General features: G+C 41.7%; 1 protein-coding gene across 1 annotated transcript in view; it reads right to left on the reverse strand.

Annotated features, from left to right (window-relative positions):
• Positions 1-4,291: 4,291 nt before the first annotated feature.
• The window catches only part of serpini1 (serpin peptidase inhibitor, clade I (neuroserpin), member 1), a 31,647-nt gene continuing 14,275 nt past the window's right edge, over positions 4,292-21,663 (reverse strand). Inside the window, exons 2-9 of the mRNA XM_049576206.1 lie at positions 19,066-19,354; positions 15,869-16,099; positions 15,405-15,599; positions 8,958-9,162; positions 8,285-8,382; positions 5,519-5,605; positions 5,310-5,399; positions 4,292-5,220 (exon numbers count right to left, since the gene is read on the reverse strand). Of these exons, the coding sequence (XP_049432163.1) occupies positions 5,144-5,220; positions 5,310-5,399; positions 5,519-5,605; positions 8,285-8,382; positions 8,958-9,162; positions 15,405-15,599; positions 15,869-16,099; positions 19,066-19,333 (1,251 nt within the window). The 5' untranslated portion in view covers positions 19,334-19,354 and the 3' untranslated portion in view covers positions 4,292-5,143. The remainder of the gene's footprint in view (positions 5,221-5,309; positions 5,400-5,518; positions 5,606-8,284; positions 8,383-8,957; positions 9,163-15,404; positions 15,600-15,868; positions 16,100-19,065; positions 19,355-21,663) is intronic.

Consider the following 21,663-nt stretch of genomic DNA (forward strand, 5'->3'; position numbering starts at 1 on the left):
GAATGTGTTGCATATACAGCTCATTTACTACCCACATGGGCCCCACATATAAATGCTGGCTCAGGCCCAGGGGCCCAAAGTGACCTTCATCTGCAAAATGTCACTTGAATTAACATGAACTGAGCAGCAAGCCTCAATATGACCATAAAGAGACACAAACACACCACAGAGAGATGCAAATGAACTTCAGAGATACTCAGAAGAACTCTTAAGAACATGACTAAAATACACACAAAATGCTCTCAAAGAGACACAAAATTGATTAATAAATGTCATATTTGTGTAGTTAAATTCCCTCTTATGAAGAATGCTATCAGAAATACAGAGAAGTTAACACTGACTGTGAATGACAGTAACTGAACGAGGACTTCAGCCTCCTGGTGGCCATGACAGGCTACATTGGCTTTCACTGAACAATCAGATGTGGGAATGAGGGGGTCAGTGGTGGGAAAATACGCAAATCCTTAATTAAGTAATAGTGCAGTGTTAAAACAATACTTCACAAATAAGTCCTGAACTCAAATTTATTTAAGTAAAAGCTGTAATTTTAATGGTGTGAAAGTGAGAAATGATCCCTTTCAGAGTAAATAATTGATACATTAATGCATCAGTAATTAAATGCTGTGTCTGTTCCAAGCTGTAGCCCACCAATACCTGCTTTATTCCCTGCATGGTTTAAACAACAAATGTTGTGTTTTTGTTCCTGTCTTCTTGGATGTTTTCATGGGGAGGAGGTTGATTTAGATTTTCAGTGGCACACAATAAAGACATAAGGCACAGCTATCATACCAGCTGGTGAAAGTAATTTAGATTTTGACTTCCTACACCCATGGGCTGTCGTTCCTCAACAATGCAGCTCGTTGTGTTTAAGATATTGCGGCAGTGAAACACACTGAGCGCACTGAGGAGATGAAAAAGCTATTAGATATTTCATCGAGGTAAATGAAAACCCCTGGTACTGCAGGGGACTGTGGAAATAATTCCTCCTGACATCGTACTAACTTGTGTTTAGCAGAGCTATCGCCTCTGCCGGTTATTTGCAGACAGAGTTGTCATCTGCAGCGTATAGCCTATCTGCTTTTGCTATTCATCATTAAAAGGGATTTGTTTTGTTCTTTTACGATCTGTTTCATCTACTGTGACAGTCATGTCATAGATAATTGGTGTTCCTAAAACATCGACTGAAGATGGGATGGCGGCTGTCACATCAAAGCATCTTTATTTTTTTATTGTGGTGTTTGTGTTTATCACACAGCACAAATGTTCATATAATGGCAGGGAACATCTGTCGGGGATGTAATCAAGGTTTATTTCCTAATGTATTACTATTACCATGCCAGTGCCATGCAGACAGCAATAGGTGAGCTGGTAGTGATAGGAGTGTTTCAGTAATTTTGGGGTGATAGCTGTCTCGCTGTAGTGCTATTGATCAAGCTAGATTGTCTTGGTGTTGGAGATATTGGCCTTAGAGATGTCTGTCTTCTCTCTAATAACCTAGTGAGACCCTGTGTCCTCATATGAGGACATCACATTTTGGGTTTACTTACCTTATACTTGGTTCTATTTAACTTAGACCTGTTGTCCTCGTTCCTCATATTTGTGCCATCTAGTGGTAGTAAGAGCACAATACACTAATTGTGTAAAAACAAGATGGCAGCCATCTCTGCCAAGTTTGTTTGCAGCCGATCATGACACAAAAGTGGACAAGGTCCAAAACCTGATCACATTTTATGGCTGAGACTTGTTTATTTATGATTGATAATGTTTGTAGTTTGATATGGCAACAAATTTGACCAACTGTAACAAGGACATTGGGACTTTATTATTGTCTCATTTGAGGACATTGGGACTTAATTGTTGTCTTGTTTAAGGACATTGAGACTTTATTATCGTCTCATTTGAAGACATTGGGACCGTACTGTCATCTCATTTGTGGACATTGGGACTTCATTGTCATCTCATTTGAGGACATTGGGACTTCATTGTCATCGCGTTTAAGGACATTGGGACTTTATTATTGTCTCATTTGAGGACATTGGGACCTTATTGTCATCTCATTTGAGGACACTGGGACTTAATTGTTGTCTTGTTTAAGGACATTGGGACCTTATTGTCATCTCATTAAAGGACATTGGGATTTAATTGTTGTCTTGTTTAAGGACACTGGGACTTGATTATCGTCTCATTTGAGGACAGTGGGTGTGACTCCCTCCCCAGGCACAATCAGACACAAGTGGTTTTCTTGATAGGTTTTACTGAAGTCTTCTCTCCTCATCAAACCGTGAAAACTAACAATACACAGTATTAAACATACAGACAACACGTTAGCTGAATAGCAAACATGATAACAAACAACAGAAAACAAAAATAAATACAAACGTAATAAAGTACCTCGTTGGCTGCATGCTAGGAAAGGAAATCATCTTGGAATCTTCTTATCTTCATATACACCAGTAAACATTACTCTTGTTCTAAAAGCAGGTACAGCTCACCCTCAGGTGCATATGAGCATCTCTCTACGCAACCTGCACTCAACAGCGTCAGCTAGCTTCTAACTCACTCACGTTAACCAGACGGAAACAGCTCAACGGGGCTTCAAAATAAAAGACTCTTCCTGTTTACTAAAAGAGCACAAATAAAATACAGAATATTACCCAAAATAAATTCTGACTCAAAGTCATTCTTAGATGGAAACTTCATGGAAATATGTAACACATATAGTGGCAACAGTTACAGTAGGACTTAATTATCACTGACAATGTTCTTTCAGTTTTTTCAGTTTTTCATATTTATCAGGTGCCACTGATCCCAAATAGCTAGGGGAAATTAAAAATGTATACCAAGCAAAGGTTCAGGTCTCAGGAGGATTTAATGGAACTGGATGACACTCGGCTTGAGGTGCTCAAACTGCCAAAAAAATTTATTTGAAAAACTCAACGACAATGTCCCTTTCCAAATATCATGACTCGGTTACTCAAGATAACAACAGACCTTGTTGTGAGCAGTTTCATGTAGGAACTATTTTTTTTTTTCACCAAATTACACCCACCAACTGTATCACCGAGCAGTAGGAAGTGTGCATGCACTCATGGACAAGAGGATCGTGCTCCTGACAGTGCGAAATGTAAGCACTGATGGTGTCCTCCACTGAGCTCTAATGTTAGCTAGCTCAGTGGTGCTACATGAGCTAGCAGTAGATGCATGCTTTTTTTCTTCACTGTTCGGTAGAAAGAAAATAGTTCCTAAATGAAACTTCTCACAGCCATGTTTGTGGATTATCTTGAGTGACCGGGTCATGATTTCTGGAAAGGGACATTTCTGTTAAGTTTATGTAATGCATTTTTTTGGCATTTTGAGGCCCACAGACTGGGTGCCATCCATTTGCATTATATGTGAGAAAAGGCAGACATCTCTACGGCTGATATCTCCAACACTCAGCAACGCACACCATAACAAACTAGCTTGATAAACAGTACTACAGCTAAGAGGGAAAATATGTATTTTTGATTCTGGGATGAACTTTCCCTTTAAAATGAAAGATACACAACACAGAATATCTATATACGTAAGGAACAACGTCACTTCTACTGCAACTATAGTTATGAAAATTGGATTCTAAATGATAGCTGTATGCAGTTAATAGATTGTAATTTTATTTACCTTTGAGGTTCACCAGGCCAGGATATTTTGTATTAAATAGAAAGACTTAAAATAAATACTGACTCTTACTTTCTCATATACACACTTCCTTATGACGCAACATTTATCAGAATCAACATGCAGGTCTCATTCGTCCTTGGTCACAGTTCATCCTTGCCTGGCCCAGTGATATGATCTGTTTCTTTGTGTGTGTGTGTGTGTGTGTGTGTGTGTGTGTGTGTGCGTGCGTGGTAGCTAGGTGATGCCACAGGCCTGAAACCACTCCAAGATGCCTTGGCAGGACATTGTCTGCCCAGGGAAACTGAGTTACGGTCAAACAGCCAACTTCTGCCCTGGCTGTTCAACAGTACCAGCCCTCCGTGGGGCATTATATAAAGTCTATTATATATTCAGGCATTGGATACATAATGGAGTTATTCTAAAATGGTTTCATAAACTCCTGAAGCATTGCATGGTTTTCAGTCACACCAAATCCTTCATTTAAAGGACCTGAAAGATGCATTAGCTGTTATTGCTCAGAGTATAATGCCAGGTTAAATGCTGCGGACCACATAAGCGGACCACAGTCCACATAAGCTCTACTGTCCTCACAAACACAGTAAACACACAGACAGTTTTTTTTTAATGGGAACACATTCATGTTTTTATTGAGTAAAAGACTGAATACAGCTGGTGTTACTGTTTCTCCTTGTATGTACATCCAAAATTGGTGCAGCAGATCTTTTTCAGTGCGTCTGCATGCTCCAGTCCATCTCTATAGCAACCCGCCTTAGTTACGCAGTCCCCTCTGCTCACCTGTGAGATGCCCAGCTGGGGCTTAATCAACCACTCAGATGTGATAAGGCATATTAGTTCATCAGCAGTTTAGCCATGTGCCTATGGTGTGTAAAAAAATGACTAGAATACTGTCTGGAACAGATATATTACTAAGATTCATCGTATAGGGACAAAATGTTTGCACATGTTTATTCTGCAATAAATACTGAGTATATATGTATATATAGAACACAATGTCAAATGTACAGGGATATAATTAAAGTGTGAAACCTACAGTGTGCACGCACTGCATCTGGAGTAAGAAAGAGTAAATATATTTTTTCAAGAAGTAGAGAGAAAACTGTTTTTGTGCATCGTGTGTGGCTGCAAGTGAGTACGAAGCTGCTGAACTTAAAGGGGTTGTGCGTGGATTACATATCATGTGTTCTTCTCTCTCATATACAAACCATCCTTCACCAGAGAATATGTACAACTTCCTATTTCTGCATGTCCGTATCCAAGAGTTTAAAGCTTCCAGTATCAAAACACAGTCACATTATATGTCGTATGTCATATTTCAATATATAATATATCATATAATATTCAGTTTATTTTTTATTTTTTTCTTCGAAGAGTATAAAACACAGCTGAAGATGGCAATAGAGGATAGGTAGCGTTTATGATGTCAGGATCTGATAAACGGAGATTGAGGGACCTCACACCGCGGTTACATGGAGTCGAAGTCATGGTCGTTTGGCTCGATGACTTCAGGGGTCATGACCCTGCCCATGAAGAGAATGGACCCTGGGAGAGGAAGGGACAAAGAGAGTCAGATCAAAACACACATATTATATATCAGAGTGAAATTTCCACGCTCAAATACACACACATACCTGTCCTCCGGTTTCTAATGACAAAGAAGAACGGGTGGTCAGCCATGACCTGTGGGTACAGCACCAGAGTCCTGGTCAGGGCGATCATTCCTGAGAGGAAGAGAAGAAGAGGGGGAACAAACACTGCAGTCATTTTTGTGTCAGATGTGAGCAGTGTTTAGTGAACCTGATCAGGGAGATTATGATGAAGGATAAAAGATGGCGTCTACCTGACCCAACAGCTCCCTCTGCGCCCTCCTCAGTCACATCCAGGTACGCCTTCTGCACCGCCTTCCCAATGTACAGGTCCTTACCATCTGTTACACACACAAAAGCCCGCAGATCATCACTTTGTCTTTGGAGTACTCATCAGTCAGTGTGAGATGTGGCAATGGTGTGATGTTGAGTCCAGTTTGAGAGTGAAACTCTCTTAGTCTGTGCATCAGCAACTTTTAAAGGCATACTTTATCCAAAACGGTTTAACGGGGGCCGCCTTTTAACAACAGCGAAACTATATCAAAACATATGGTTAAAAACGCTTACATAACTCGTGCAGTATAATCCAAGTCTCATTTATTCACAACATATGCTCAGCACTTCCCAAACACATTTCACTAGAATGAGCAGAGTTCAAATGCATGTGCTTGCCAAGGCATACTACAGTACTTGTCGTGAGTGAGGCTGTTTATGCAGAAGTGTTTTATGTAGTAAGGTTTCAGCGAGGGAGTTGTGTGAGAGTTTGTAAACGGATGTTTTCATATAGTCTTGCTGTTATTAAATGCAGCCCTTTTAACTTCAATTCATTGAGAATTTTCTCTTTCTCTAGATTCTCTCTTCACGGTGGAGGCCGACACATTCTCAATCTGACCTCGTCACATATCGACGTTTGGTCATGGACTTTCCACATCCACATACAACGTGAAAGGTACCCTGGGTGCATTAGTTGTTGATGTTCTGGGACACTATGTCAAGTTACGTGTGTTGTTACTTTCTGTTGATCTGTTCTGTATGTCATCTATTGCATGTCTGTCCGTCCTGGAAGAGGGATCCCTCCTCAGTTGCTCTTCCTGAGATTTCTACCGTTTTTTCCCCCCATTAAAGGTTTTTTTGGGGAGTTTTTCCTTATCCGCTGCGAGGGTCCTAAGGACAGAGGGATGTCGTATGCTGTAAAGCCCTGTGAGGAAAATTGTGATTTGTGATATTGGGCTTTATAAATAAAATTGATTGATTTATTGAAGTTTTGCCTGTTACATGCATTGTCTTCTTGCAAAATACACTTCTGTTTTCACAGGAAATTTAATGTTTACATACAGTCTCTTCCAAAAACAACACCGCAGATTGACAACTAACGCACGTGGTTGGGTTTACGCAACAAAAGCACATGGTCAGGTTTAGGTAAAAAAGAAATGGGTTTGGCTTTATAATCATACGGGACAGGAACACCACTCTCTCGGGTGAAAGCTGGTGTTTGTTGGACCCATCCACCACCCCTCCTGTCCAACCTACTTGGACTTGCGCCCGCCGACGCTATTGAGCTCCGTTAAACTATAACGGTGACCAGCTGCATATCACGCCGACATTAAAGGACAGCTTTCTCGTTAGTGGCTGACACTGCAAGTCTCTGCCCACATGCTGGATTTCGATGTCTTCAGAGTGACACCAGGTTGGTTATAATGATGGGAGCAAAGTCATGTGGCACAGTGATCAAACCTACAAAATCTTCATGGGGAGGAATTCGGGGTGAATTCATGGGTCAAAGGACAGACATGTTCACATGTTCATGTCCTGCATGAAAGCACATGTTGACTTTTATGCAACCCCTTAATTCAAGCACCTGTCTGTGGTCATATATGTTGTTTTGGCAATCATCGGCAAACAACCTATTCTGTCATTTGAGGACTTACTAGCTTTGCATGACATAGTAAAATTAATAACAATTTCTACTGTCTGCATTACAGCACTGTTTGGGAGTTGGACATCATTCTACGACCTTTTCTTGCTAGTCTAGACACCCTGTATCCTCAGCGAGTGCCGTTAACGGTGACCAGCTGTATCGTGCCGACGTTTGAGGATGGCTTTTTCTGTCGGTGTCTGACTGCCCAAGCACTGGATTTCGACAACCTGGGAGTGAGACCGGGTCGTGGACGCATATGAGAAAACCATTTCTTCCTGAAGTCAATGTGACACGCTGTGAGTAACTGATATAGCAATGATCATTTTTGGGGTGAAGTATTCCTTTAAAGCTGAGGGTGAAGTGTCGCACACCTACATAATAGTCAAATCCACATATATACCAGAGCTGTTCCATTTAAAAATGCTGTCTGCTCAGACAGAACGTCCTTATGAGTTGATTAAGAGCATTTTAAAATACCCTCTCGTATCTACCTGCCTGCCAGAATAGACCGTGTCCTCTGAGTACGTGTTGAGCCAGTACAAGATGTGCTGAGGGCCGGTGCAGCCTGCAGACTGTTTCACAATAGAAAACTAGCTTCACATAACTGGTAGGAACAGGCTGTATAGCATGAAGCATCCTGAGTTTTTATGGTTGTTTTTTTTTTCTGTATTAGGATATATTTTGGTCAGACCCAGATTTTCTCTAGGAAAGAGCATGTGAAGCTCATGTAGTGAATTTTATCCTCATTATTTTCTGTAGATATTTGCTTTAGATGCAACATATTTATGCCCCTCTATTTCCCTGCCTCTATGTATATATCTGTCTCTCTCTCTCTCTGGATCTATTTTTAACCACATGATGTGACAGCTCTGACCTGCCCACTCGGTGCCAGTTACCTTGGTTACCTGAGAAAGTACTGGAGGCAACTTCACTGCAGCCAAGATGCAGAAATACTGAATCAACTTCTCATGCTGAACCCTTCCAGGACTTAATGTCTCTTACCATTTGTGTCTGTGTCTCTGTGCTTTATATGATAATCTGTAATTGTGTGTCACATATTTCTGTGTGCGTGTCTGTGGTTTTCCATACAGCTGAGTGTCACCTGTCATGGCAGAAAGATCGGCATCATTGGTGAAGATGTTCTTTATCCCCAGCTCCTGCAGAGTGCTCCTCAGGTCGATCTTCTGCTCCACTTTGAACCTGGATGGTGCAGCCAGAATTTAAGAAAGTCAGTATAAACATTTTAATGGAAATTTGAGGTGGATAATAACTTATCATCTTGTGACAAATGATACAGATCAAGTAGGCGGACAAAAAACTTGATTCTGTATCTCGTGCTTGTACTTCTTTCTCTGTGTGTTTTAAAGGAGAAACCATTTAACATTTCAGGGTCAATTACTCTGTGTTCAATATTTGTGGTGCACTAAATCTGTCCGAAGAACGGCCATTTTACATCAACTTTAACAAAGAACTCATACAAAAAGCTACAGAAAACAATGAAGGATGCAATTTATTGATAGGAAAATGTATTGCTGTTATGGCTTTTTCCACTGACTAAATTAAAAAGAGGCAATTACTGCAGGGATATTCTCCATGGGTTTTGCATTCTGGGAAACAACAGCATGTCATCGTAACAGGTAATCACTAATTGATGCACAAGTAACCGAGGCATGTTGAGGTAAATCAGGTACACAAAACTACAGAAGCACAATGGTACTGCAAACAGAGGATATGGCACAGCAGGCATGTGTGCGTTTGCCAGTGTTATCTCTCACCTAGGTAAGTAGACTTCCACCTTCTGCCGTTTGACATTGTTAGCCCACTCCTCCAGCAGCGGTGCTTTGATGATGGGCTCCAGGGAAGCCAGCGGCACCTCCTGCCGAGGCAGAACGATCATCATGGACATGTCCTCCCCTTCATAGGGCATCTCCAACACCTGGTACACACCGCCGGCTTCCTGTGAGCCGTCGCTGAACTCACCTGGTGGGCAGGAAACATACACAAATGTAGGCATTGAAAGATGCGTGGAGTGCAGCCGTGCAGACACACATACACATGTATTGATGCCTCCTGTAATGGGTTGGTGAACTTTGCTGAGGAGGAGTACAAACAGCATGTTAAAGCACATTGATCGACTGTATTGATTACGGTGAGCGTGGTCATTTCCCTGATGCGCTAATTAAAAAGCACAGACGCTTCACTTTAAAGGCTTTAGTTACACTTGGTGTGAGAGTGTATTATATACATACTGTATGTAGCTCAGCAGGAAAAATACACTTGACTTTCTTCAGGCAGGAAATAAAACCATACACTGTATAGAAGTAGTGGACGTAGCCACAGTGACGTCACTCCACTGGTTTGTGGACTACAATTACGAAGCCTAAAGTGTGGCATTTTGGTGGTCACCATCTTGGTTTTTTTGGAGCCAGTGACCATATTTACACGAGAGGGTGGAGCTGACTGAGAACCCAGGGACACCGCTAGCCTTGCGTCACCAGGCTCTTCACTTGTGAATGGTTTCCATTCACTCTGAATTTTGTCTGCATTCTGGCTCCGGTCTAGAGAGCAGATCCGGAATTCACCAAATTCACCAAAGTAAAAGTGTTCACCAAAGTAAAACTTTAAATTCTGGTGCACCATCGTCTCGTCGCATCCTCTTTCACTGTTTTGACAGGTGTAACATTATCAGGCAGCGATGCTGGCGATGCCATATTGTTGTCGTGGTTGTTGTTGTTGTTGTGGTTTATAGAGCAAGCTACATGGCAAGCATCTCTCTTCCTCTCTCTTCCGCCCCCACTGCCCCAAACTTTATCGAAAAAATGCATTTACGAACTACAGGTATAATATACAAAACTAGGATCAAGTGCCTATTAAATAAAACAGACAACTGAAATAGACAATAACTTGTAATACAATAAAAGAATGGCTGGGGGCTTTTCTTGTAAATTATATTCTTTAAATTAAAAAGTTTCACCTCATTTTTATTAGCTTGGTGCTTTTATTTTGATAGAAAGGAGCATCCATTGAATTCCGGATCCTGTGTCTCTCACCCTGGTTCCGGTTGCTTACCAAAACGGCCACTAAACGGCCCCAGACTAGACACCGCTGTGGTAGCAACTTGTCAATTAGAAGCTAGCCACGCCCTAAAGTATGCACTGCTTTGTTGTCTATTTTACAGAATGAACATCACGCTGTGTTGAAGAAGATTTGAAACTAGCAACTGAGACCATAAACTCATGTCAAATGTCGACTGAGGTAATAAATCAAGTGAGTATCAGGGTCATTTTGTCATAGACGCTAAAATGAGACTTCTTTTTACCACCAGTGGAGTCGCCCCCTGCTGGCGAATAGAAAGAATGCAGCTTTAAGGTACTTCTACATTGGTTTAATAATGCTAATGATTCCTTATTACACATAGAGGGCATTGAACACATTGAACCTTTGGTCAGGGGGGTGACAGAATACAGAAACTTAATCAAAGCTTTTTGGATCCATCGACAGGATGCTTTAAAGTCTCCTGGTCTCAGTGAGGATATATATTCTTCACATGTTTTTTGTGATTTTTCATTATTCTCTACAAGCTTCACCATTTTTCTCACAGCCTATATGTTAACATAGGTGTATATATGCATATTTAAATTTATTTTTTCTATCTTATCTGATATCACTCTGTTTTTTTTTATTTTTGTCATTATTGTCTATTTGTTTCACCTGTCATGTCATTATGTGGAGCATGTGATGGCCTCTGATTCATTCCTGCCACTATATAGGTGGGGCCCTACCTGTGTTGTATGTTTTGAAAGCCCTGGCAAAGACTAGCTGTGGTTGAAACATGTTGTCTCTTTTAATGATTTAGCCACTACAGTACAGGCTTTTTATTTTTCCTTCCTCGTTTTTCTGTATTTTTATGGAGTGCCTAGATTGCCTTCCTGTGTGTATGTTGTTTCCTGTTCTCCACCAGCACCTGACACATTTTTTTTTTTTACATTTGTACAGAGCAACCAGTCCTTTCTATTTCTACTTCTACTCTGCAATGGCTTCACTTTGCAGGCAAAGAGATGACCCCTTGAATAAAACCCAGTTAACCAATCTGGGATCTAGAAAGAAAAATACTTGCATGTATGCACACATACAAATACACCGGCCCATACACATTCACACACATGCACACACAAACATCTGTAAGAGCTGATATCGTCTTGCAGACATACTACAGAGGCAGAGAAAGTGATATCTCGATAGTCTTGAGGTGGATCTCTCACAGGCTCGTCCCTCGTGTCTAATTAAACAAAACCCACAGATAAAGATTCTAATCAGGACGAGCCAACAAACATTTACTTGAATTAAGTGAGACAGTATTTCTTCGTCAGGATGAGATAATCCTTTTATACTCCAAACAAGTCCAACTAGATTTTAAATCTAAATATAAGATTATCTCACTTACTTAGGTATTTGCAATGTGAGATGGAGATTATGGAGCAATTAACACTGCCAGCCTTTATCCCAATCTTGGCACATGATTCTTTCTTTTGAAGCTGCTGAAAAGGGAAATCACAACAAAAAGACTTGTGATCCTCCATTAACTTACATGTAGCGTTCTGCACAGTGGCTGCTGATGCAGAGCGAGGCCACATTGCGGCAGAGAGCGGGGTGTGGCCTCCCAAAACATTTTACTTAACCAACATGATTGTGTTTCAAAATGAGAATGCAAACGCAGAGTTCTCCCCAAGGACCTGTCCCTGTTCTGCATCCACACGCATCCACACGCTACGCTCACCACACACACACACACACACACACACACACACACACACACACACACACACACACACACAGATCTCCTTGATCCTGGGTATGTGAGGATGAGTATGTGAGCACCCTGTGAACGTAGGTGTATGCAAGCGTGCAAGCTCACATACAGGCTGCACCAAAATAACTCAAACGCGCCAACTTTAGTAGCAGTGCAGTAAGAACCTGACGTAACTGTCTTTGGCAGTACGTCAAACCAAAAAAAAAAAAAAAAAAAAAAAGACAAGATGCAGAAAAGACAGACAGGAATCATTCAGATGTTCCAGCGTTACAGCCAACCTGCAGAACTACAAACAGTCTCACACCTCACAGGACTGGCAAACCATCCAATGCACAGATATCTGACACATATAGTGTTCCCAGCTCAATGCATCCAGATTATGACTTTGATAAAATAAGCTTTAAAGTGTGTAAGGTATAGAAAAATTCAACAGGTATTTAAAGTCAGTGCCAGATCAGAAAGAAAACCCAGACAGTGATTTGCACGTACAACCTAAGCATTACAACCTTTGCATCTTGGACTGTTGGTATGATAAAACAAGACATAACAGGACGTCATCTTGGGCTCTGGGAATGTGCAATCTAGATTTTTCACTATTTTGTGTATGTGTATTAGTTTGAGCGATCTGCATGAAACTGGGTGAACATAATCTAGGGACCAATCTAGGGCGTGGCTCATCACATAAAGGTGTATAACATCTCAAGGGTTTCACCCATCACCACGCAACTTTGTAGGCATATGACCACACATAATCTGAGGGGACCCCTCCATTATTGACCCCATCAAACAAAATGGGGGCGCTAGAGAGCTAATTTCTTATCTAGGCCTAACCACCATACGGATTTTTACTAAACTTGGTAGATATGTAGAACAGGACGCCTCAAGGTGACTGGAGAAATTTAACTCTAATTGGCAACTGGGTGGCGCTATAACAACAGAAAAATGCTTAAAAATGGCTAAAATGCGACCGATCGCTGTGGCTCCCCCTGTGGACCAATGTTGTTGTTTTTTTTTCTAATTTTTGGTGTGACTAAGTCATGGTTTGGTATGCTGTACATAATCACGGAAACTGTCAGTGTGTCATTCTGTCAGTCAGTCATTCTGTCTGTCCCACGTTTTTCTACTCACTGACGTGGTCAATCTATGTGAAACTGAACATAGGCATTGGAGATTGGTAGAAGGTGACGAAGCTACCAGTGGGTATGGACTAGTGGATTATGATTTAAAAAAAAACACTCACATTGATTATTGGGTTTATTGGGTTTTCTGTTTGTCCTCTTCCTTTTGTCATGTTCATTCATGTTTAAGCTGTTTCCTTATGTGTCATGTCTGCTTTTATTTCTTGTCTTTGTGTGATTTCCCGCCTTAGTCTTTTGGCATTTCTCATAGTCAAGGATCCTTCCTTGGGAGTACGAGTCATTCCAAGGAAGGATCCCACAGAGGTAAGGCAATTCGGTGAACACACATCGGAACAGGCTAACAAGTGCCCCCAAGTGTGTGTCATTAACCCTCAGCAGACTGAGGGGGTTTTAGTGTACTGTGATAATTTTGGCTCTTTCTAATGTTGTTGTGCAATTCGAACAAATGTAAGTAGTATTCTCTGACTTTTAGGGAGAATATATTTCTGGATACTAAAAATAACAGGTAGGCTAAATGAAACTTTTGTAAAAAGTAGTTTTAGAATTCTGCAACAATGTATAAAAATTGACCTTACCATTGCAAATTGCAAATTATGAGGTTTCTGGCAGTATTTTGTTATGCGTGTATGATAAAAACTCCTGGAGACATTAATCCAAATAAATGACATATTTATCTGAATCCTGCCAAGCGTCAAATTTCATTGAAGAGGCCCCGCCTTCATTTCCAGCAGATCATGTGCCAAGAACTGTGGGTACTTTAAACCTGCTTAGGATACACACATGCATCCTTGAAAATTCTCTGAAGGCAGGACTCAGTCCTCGGTAGAGTTTGAAGGATTCTTGACATTGGACTTCGATTGCGGAATTCGATGACATAGCCTCCTTGAAATTCAGCCGTTTGAGGATCCTTCTTTGACTTTGAGAAACACCCTTTGTTAGCCCCGCCCTGATTAGTTTCACTCACCTGTTCTCACTCCCCCAATCAGTGCCTTTCCCTCATGTACCCAGCTCCACACCTGTCCTGCGTTAGCATCATCAGTCCGTCTCTGCTCCTGAGTTTTTCCCAGCCAATCAGCTCCCTGCCTGATCACTTTATCCCCCTCATCTGAGCTTCTCCACCCTTTTTCCCCACCTGCACTTCATCCCCTCGTCAGACAAGTTTGTATTTAAGTCATGGTTTTTAGTTCAGTCTTTGTTGGATCCTTGTTTTGCCCGTGTGATGTTCAGTTGCTGTTTCCGTGGAGTAACTATGTCCAACTATTTTGGCCACAATAATCTCGACATGGTTAATGGTAAATGGACCTGCACTTGTAAAGCGCCTTTCCAGTCTTCCAACCACTCAAAGCGCTTTTGACACTACAAGTCACATTCATCCATTCACACACACATTTATACAGTGGTGGCCGAGGCTACCATACAAGATGCCACCTGCTACTAAGTTTCAACACACCCACACAACGTCATCAGGAGCAGTTTCTGATTCAGTATCTTGCTCGAGTATACTTCAACATGTGGCCTGGATGAGCCAGGGATCAAACCGCCATCTTCTGATCATTGGACAACCCACTCAACCTTCTGTGCCCGCACCTTGCTGCAGCACCATATTGAACAATACATTATTTTATTGTTTCAGCTGTTTGACCTCTTGAAAGAATTTTGTTCTTGCATGCTGTTTGTGATTTGTTTTTTGACAAAGTATTAAATTTTTGAAAAGCGAAAGGTCTTTTCAGAGAGATTTAATTACTATAAATCTACAATTACTCAAAATTATTGTAAATCAGCATAATAATGGGCACAGTATGATGTCCTGTAATCTAATTAGAAGTAGATGTTAATAAAACGTCCCTCAGAACGCAGGCGTGTGAAGGAGGGAAAAATGAAATTAAATACAAAAGACGTGCAAAGACAGCCTTGTTTGTTCTGCCTACTGTCAGAGTAGATTTAGCAAAAGCTAATATAGTATTACATGACTTTGGACAGACCGTCACAGTAAAGCTTATATAGCCTTCAAAATATACTACTAAATCAAACAGACATACCAGAGGAGTTTTTGCAAGTGAGGAAGATTTTAGCAGCGGAGCTCACTGAGCAGCAGAGAGGAGACTTTCCTGGGAATAACACTCAAAATATGAATATTTCAGATCTAAGATTAACATTTTAAATAACCTCAGGAAATATGAGACGAATTTTAAGGGCTCCAGCAAAAGAGCCACTAGTACAATTCTGAAAGATGCACACACACTCGCAGAGACACACACAAAGCTCATCCCTACCATAGTAAAAGTCTCCCTGCTGGTACATCATGAGCGTCTGGACTTCAGAGCCGTCGTCTCTGCTGAAGGAGAAGGTTCTGGTGTTCTCTGGTCTGAACTGGTTTTTCCAGGAACCTCTGAAGTAGACGGCATTCACCAGGGTCAGGCGGGTCACGCTGCTGAAGTCCTCTGCTGATAGCAGCTCACGGATCTTACCTGGAGGGAGTTTGATAGGCTCCACATTAAATTCATTGGCCTGAGGACACCACCTGCTGTGATGCAGCTTTTGAAGTTGCACACGAGGATGAGGATGGAAATTTGTGCAACTGAGGGCTGGAAATGTATTAACTAAATTTTGTTTTTGTACAAGATCATCTGATCTAACAAACAATGATGCGACTTTAAAGTACCCTGGGATCATAGATGTATTTATGTATTCATCACCCATCTGTTTCTTTCCCTTTCTTCTTCTTTCTCAAACTCACTCTCGGTATGATTTTCCACCCAGCTGTTGATCTGCTCGGCCACGGCTGCTGATTCGCTGAAGTCCACTGTTTCCACGTCAGCCCGGAAGTACTTTCTCATCAGATGCAGAAACTCGGGGTTAAAGGTGACGCCTTCCTGCAGGAAGAGGCTGTTGGCAAATCGGATCACGCAGTGTGTATCGTCCTCCGACAGAGCTGCGGTCAGATTCTGGAGCAAAGAGAACTCCACACCTGGAGAACAGAGCAGATGGAGGCGCACACACACACACACACACTCAAACTGCAGGTGTGTATACAGTGCAATGGAACATATCCATACTGTAAAGTTAAAACAATGGCACAGCATTTAAAAAAAATCGAATATTATGCATGAACTACCAATAAATGAGAAATGGCGCACATGTTCCTTTCTATATCAGAGCGTAAATCTATCATTCACAAATGTTTGATGCACATTTTATATCTCTTACTGTTAAAGTCTCGTGTTCACATACAGACACAGATTGTGAACATTTAAACTATAGAGTGCTCCAGGGATGATGTTTTTCTTTAGGCCGGCATGGAAGTTAGTGTCGCCCTGGTTCCCTCGTCAAAAAGCCAGTGGGATTTTTACCATCAGATCAAAAATGAACACCACTTTTGTGATTTATTTAAGCCTAAATTCAATCACCAGAAGTAAAGAGCTAAGGCTAGGCTAACATTAGACAATATTTGTAGTAATCTCACTTTGAGTTTTATACTGGTTGTTTTAGGGCTGTAAATTTTAAATCTGTATTTTTGTTCTGTGTTGTCTGTCTGTAACTATAGCCCCTTTTACACTGCAAGATTTCCCGCGAATGTTGGGCCGTTTTGCCGGCCAGCTGCGAGCGTTTATACACACAGAGGTGGAATGGTGCCCAATTTTCCGCCTTGCAGGGTAGTCATATTGGCGGAATCCTTTTAGTTTAAACATTCCAAGGCGGCCTTCCGCCACGGGAGGGCCTGTTGATGACTTGCGGGAGGAGCTGCTGATGACGCCTTACCTGCGACCCACTGGCGGTGTATAAACAGGAAACAGCTGATAGTAGGAATGAGCAGCTAGCAGCAAGAGGGAGACGCAAACCTGACAAACACTTTAAAGATGAGCAACTGGGGAGACAAGGAATTGCGCGCCCTCCTTGTCCTCGCAAACAAAGAAGCCATTAACCGTCAGATGACGAGGACGATGAAGGACGGGCCGACATATTAGAGAATCGCCGAAGGACTGACCAGCTGCGGCTCCCCTCGGAGTACGTCACTGTTTACGTCACACGCTGAGCTACATGTTTTTTTACTTGCTCACGCCCCCATTGCCCCGAAAAAGCCGCATTCTGTATCAACAAAAGTAAGTAGGCGGCATTTTGCTGCACTCCCCGATTTTGTTTTTATGCTGAAAGAAGACTGATTGGGCAATTGCTATCTAAAAAGGGCTTGTTTTTGCTGGCTGTCTTGGTCTGGACACTCTTGAAAAAAAGATTTTTAATCTCAAAAGTTTTTTTTCTGGTCAAATAAAGGTTAAATAAATTAAAAGATAAATAAATAAAACAAACGACAGGCATAATGTGACGTCGCCACCACAATGAAACGCTAAAGCTGTGTTCAGCGTGATGAAGCTCTGTCACCTCATTTAGCCACTTGGTAGCAATCGTGTTAATGTTCAAAATTCACGGGTAACAAAACGTGAAAGTCTTTTAAGCTTGTGTTAACCACAGAATTTATTTCAGACATCCAAACAAAAAAACACTCAAAAAACCCACTGACTTTCAGACAAGTGAACAGTGCTGAAATGCTGACTCATTTCCGAGTTTTCAAACTCATTCCCGGGGCACTCTATTTAAACCTGCAGTACTTCTGTCACAGTGGTAATTAAATCTTAGCACGCATTTATCAGTTCATTCAGTTGTTGTGTAACTGGTAGGTTTATTCACATTTTACAAAGCACCTTTCATGTCAGCTTTCTGTTTTCGAGTGAAGGGAATCATGGTGATTAAAACTACTGTATAAAGCTTTGAATATGTAACAGATGTATGTACCTTGGAGGATAAAAATGGGCATCAGGAAACAGAAATAAATAAATGACCACACATTTTAAAACTGAAATGATAATTGGCTTTTGACTGCTAGAGAATAAATGTTACTAACCAAATTTAAACAGAAATTCGGAAATAAATGCCCACATTGTGATTACATATGCTGCCACAGTAAGCATTAGCAGGACATCTTAAATACCCATCTGTGAACTTTATCAGCAGCTTGGTGAATTTCTGCAAACTGGCTGGGATGCAACAGTGTCTATTACTATATGTGTGGGAGCACGTGCATGTTTCTGAGTATGTCCTATGAGACTTGTGCTTAAGGCTAATTCATGTAATTATAGTAAAGGGACAGCTCTCACCTCTAGCGCTATTTATCAGTCTAGATTGTTTTGCTGTGAGCTGCAGCGTGTTGGTGATACTGGCTGTAGAGATGTCTGCCTTCTCTCCAATATAATGGAACTAGATGGCACTCAGCTTGTGGTGCTCAAAGGGCCAAAAAAATACATTTGAAAAACTCAACAGCAATGTCTCTTTCCAGAAATCATGACTCAGTTATTCAAGATAATCCACAGACCTTCTTGTGAGCAGTTTCATGTAGGAACTATTTTCTTTTCTTACCAAACTACATGCAGCAACAGCATCACCATGCAGAAGGAAGCTCACCTAACACCACTGAGCATGAATTAGCTCAGCTCAGCCAAAGGGGATGCCAGACATGTTTATATCTTTCACTGCCACAAGCACGAGCCTCTCACTCATGAGCAGATGCACACCTTTCTTTCAATATAGACAATATCTCCAATACTCGGCAACTCATGCTAAAACAGTCTAGATTGATAAATAGCACTAAAGGTAAGGGGGGAAATATGTATTTTTGATTTTGTGGTGAACTGTCCCCTTAAGGGCATACTCTCATGATTTAATATTGCATTTTCTTAAAGTTGGGGGAGACATTATGATTGTCCCTAAAGCCCCAAAAATTCTTGATCCAATATTTCCAAAAAAGCAACTGGATAGCATCTTTCATTAGACCAGTAAAATGATGGAGCACCCCTTTTGATTTTGTAACTATAATTTCCTTTGCCAAAGACTTTCCACTGTCCCTGATGCTGGTGACCATGTGTGTATGAACGTGCGTCTCACCTGGCAGCAGGTGGCTGAATCCCACAGCTTGCCGTATCTCCTCCAGTGAAGCCCCCCTGGCTCCCAGCTCCACCATGCCCAGGGCCACAGCCACACTCAGCGGGGAGAAAATGATATTATCCTGATCCCCCGCCGCCTGCAGCCGGTGGTACAGTCTGACTGAGAACTCTGATATAGTGTCCTCTGGAATGTCCGCCGCCCGGCAACCGTAGCGCGGCAACAGGATGGAGAGGAGGAGGAGCGGGGACAAAGCGTCCAGGATCAACATTGCAGCACAGACCACAGACAACTGTGTGAAAGAGGGATGTGTGGAGTGGAAGGGGGTTGGATGGAGAGAAAAAGAAGATGTGTTTAATGTGATGATGGAGCGATAGATGTGAGAGAAGGAGATGGAGAAGAAGAAGGGAAACAAGAGAGGATAAGGAGTCAATGAGGCAAAGAGGGATGATTGATTGGAGGGATAGATGGGGGATGGGAAGCCAAAAAGGTGGAAGGAAGGAAAACAGATGTGGATGGAGGGATGACGATTTGAAAGAGAGAAAATGATTTGGGCAGGGACGGAGCCAAAAGTAGAGAGAGGAGGATTGCAGAAAGGGGGTAGGGGGAGAGATAAAGGTAGAGAGGATGATTGCGTAAGGGAGAAAAAGAGATGAAGGACAAGTGGATTTTGGAGGGGAGGGAGACAGAGATGAAAGTAAAGAGAGCGGGGAGGCAGAAGGACAAAAAGACAGCAGGGAGAGGAGAGAGACAGGAAACATCTGTCAGTCAAACATTCTGCCAGTTTAGACTGTGAACACAAAAGAGGAATGCATTCATAAAAACAAGTCTGTAATAATTAGGCCTGTCCTCAAACGTTAGTCGGCAAGATGTTATTGGTCACTTGGTCGCAGAAAAAAAAAAAGAAAGACAAACGCGAAACTCTATTAGGAGCTGCATCTTGGTCCAAATAAATCAAAACCTATATGACTGGACCATGTGGGAATTTAATTTGAAAGGAGGAGTCAGGTTACAAACCAATCACAGCCAACAGATATCTTTCCCTTCTTCTGTAAATATTCAGTCTGATAAATACGGAAAAGTTGATCGTGTTAGTGCAGGGCTACCCAGAGCTTTACATCTGTCCCACAGACGATAGGCCTACACACTTATAAACAGCACCTGGAAGAAGATCAGCTCTGCACTCAGGATTTCAGGTAAATAGGCTATGCGGTGCTTGTTAATGGCACTTAGCAACCTCAGATGCAACCTTCCTCTGCGTTTTTGAAAGCTGGCACAAAAAAGGCACAAGAGTAGTGCCCAGCACCAGACCTCGCGTCTTTCAGGTGGTTAAACACGCGGCATGTGTACGGGCCCTAATTTCCAGGGCTGGTACCTGCAGTTATTCCACAGGCTAGTTAATAACATGTCGGGCAGGAAATCCAAAGTGTGGGATCATTTTGAGAAGGTGAAGGACGAAACCAAGGTGATATGTAAACTCATCTTCATTGGTCCACTACAAACATGACGTATCATCTGAAACATGGAAGTAGCTACATGCCCATTAGCCACTTAGCACAATCATTACTGCTTTGCCCACAGCGTCATTAACAGGCGGCTCGCTCAGTGTGTGACATTATAGTTTAACGGTACCCGGCTGCGTAAGGGGGAAATGTGGTGGGACAAGGACAAAACTTCTGGTGGCGAAAGTCCAACTGGGGTGGGCAGGAGGGGTGATGAACAGGTCCAACAAATATTGACTTTCACCCGAAAGAGCAGTGTTTGCGTAGAACATCGACAACCAATGTACCAAGGGTACCCTGCACGTCGTATATGGGCACAGAAAGTCCACGACCAAACGTCATATGTGACAAGGTCGGAGTGAAAATTTGTTGGACGTGCACTCATAAATATAAAGATAAAATATAGGCCTATATTAATGAAGGTTCATTAGTACGGTTTTGTATTTCTCTGTAATGTAGCACAGTGTCAACAATGTTACTGATACTATTCTTTCTCACACCTTCAACTCAAACCATTGTGTTGCCCCGCCCAAAATATATAAATTATAATTAATTAATATCTTAAACATGAGGGCAACTGGTTGTCTAATGGCTCTAAATGACGACTATCGGTCTTATTCGGGGGCAACCCTAGTAACATTTCTACTTGTTAGCAGAGGTGAACTTAAATATGCAAAGAGGGACTCATTTCCCATAAAGACACTGTTGAAAAATGTTGTAAAAGAAAACAGTTGGGTAAAAGGAGAGAGATTAAACCAGAAAAAGAAAAGGATTAAATGAATATAGATGAAAGGGCAGTGGGTCAGAAAAGAGATTAAACAAAGTACGAAAAAAGGACAGAAAGAAGAAAAGGGTAGACGTAAAGCAGACATGTCAGGAGTTAAACACATTGTGCAGAGTTACAGAAATAACAGCCAGAAGGAGCTGCAGAGAGGCACTGAGATCGTATATAAACAACATGAATGTGCGGTAACTACAACTGTACTGCTGACTGCAGTCAGTATTGCTGTTCAGAGCACATCTGCTAAATGAGCTTATACATATTTTATGGCCATTCTTATCATCTTGAGTTAAATCAGCTTCTTTCCTTCAGAATCTG

The sequence above is a fragment of the Epinephelus fuscoguttatus genome, linkage group LG5 (genome assembly GCF_011397635.1).
Source record: "Epinephelus fuscoguttatus linkage group LG5, E.fuscoguttatus.final_Chr_v1".
Lineage (NCBI taxonomy): Eukaryota > Metazoa > Chordata > Actinopteri > Perciformes > Serranidae > Epinephelus > Epinephelus fuscoguttatus.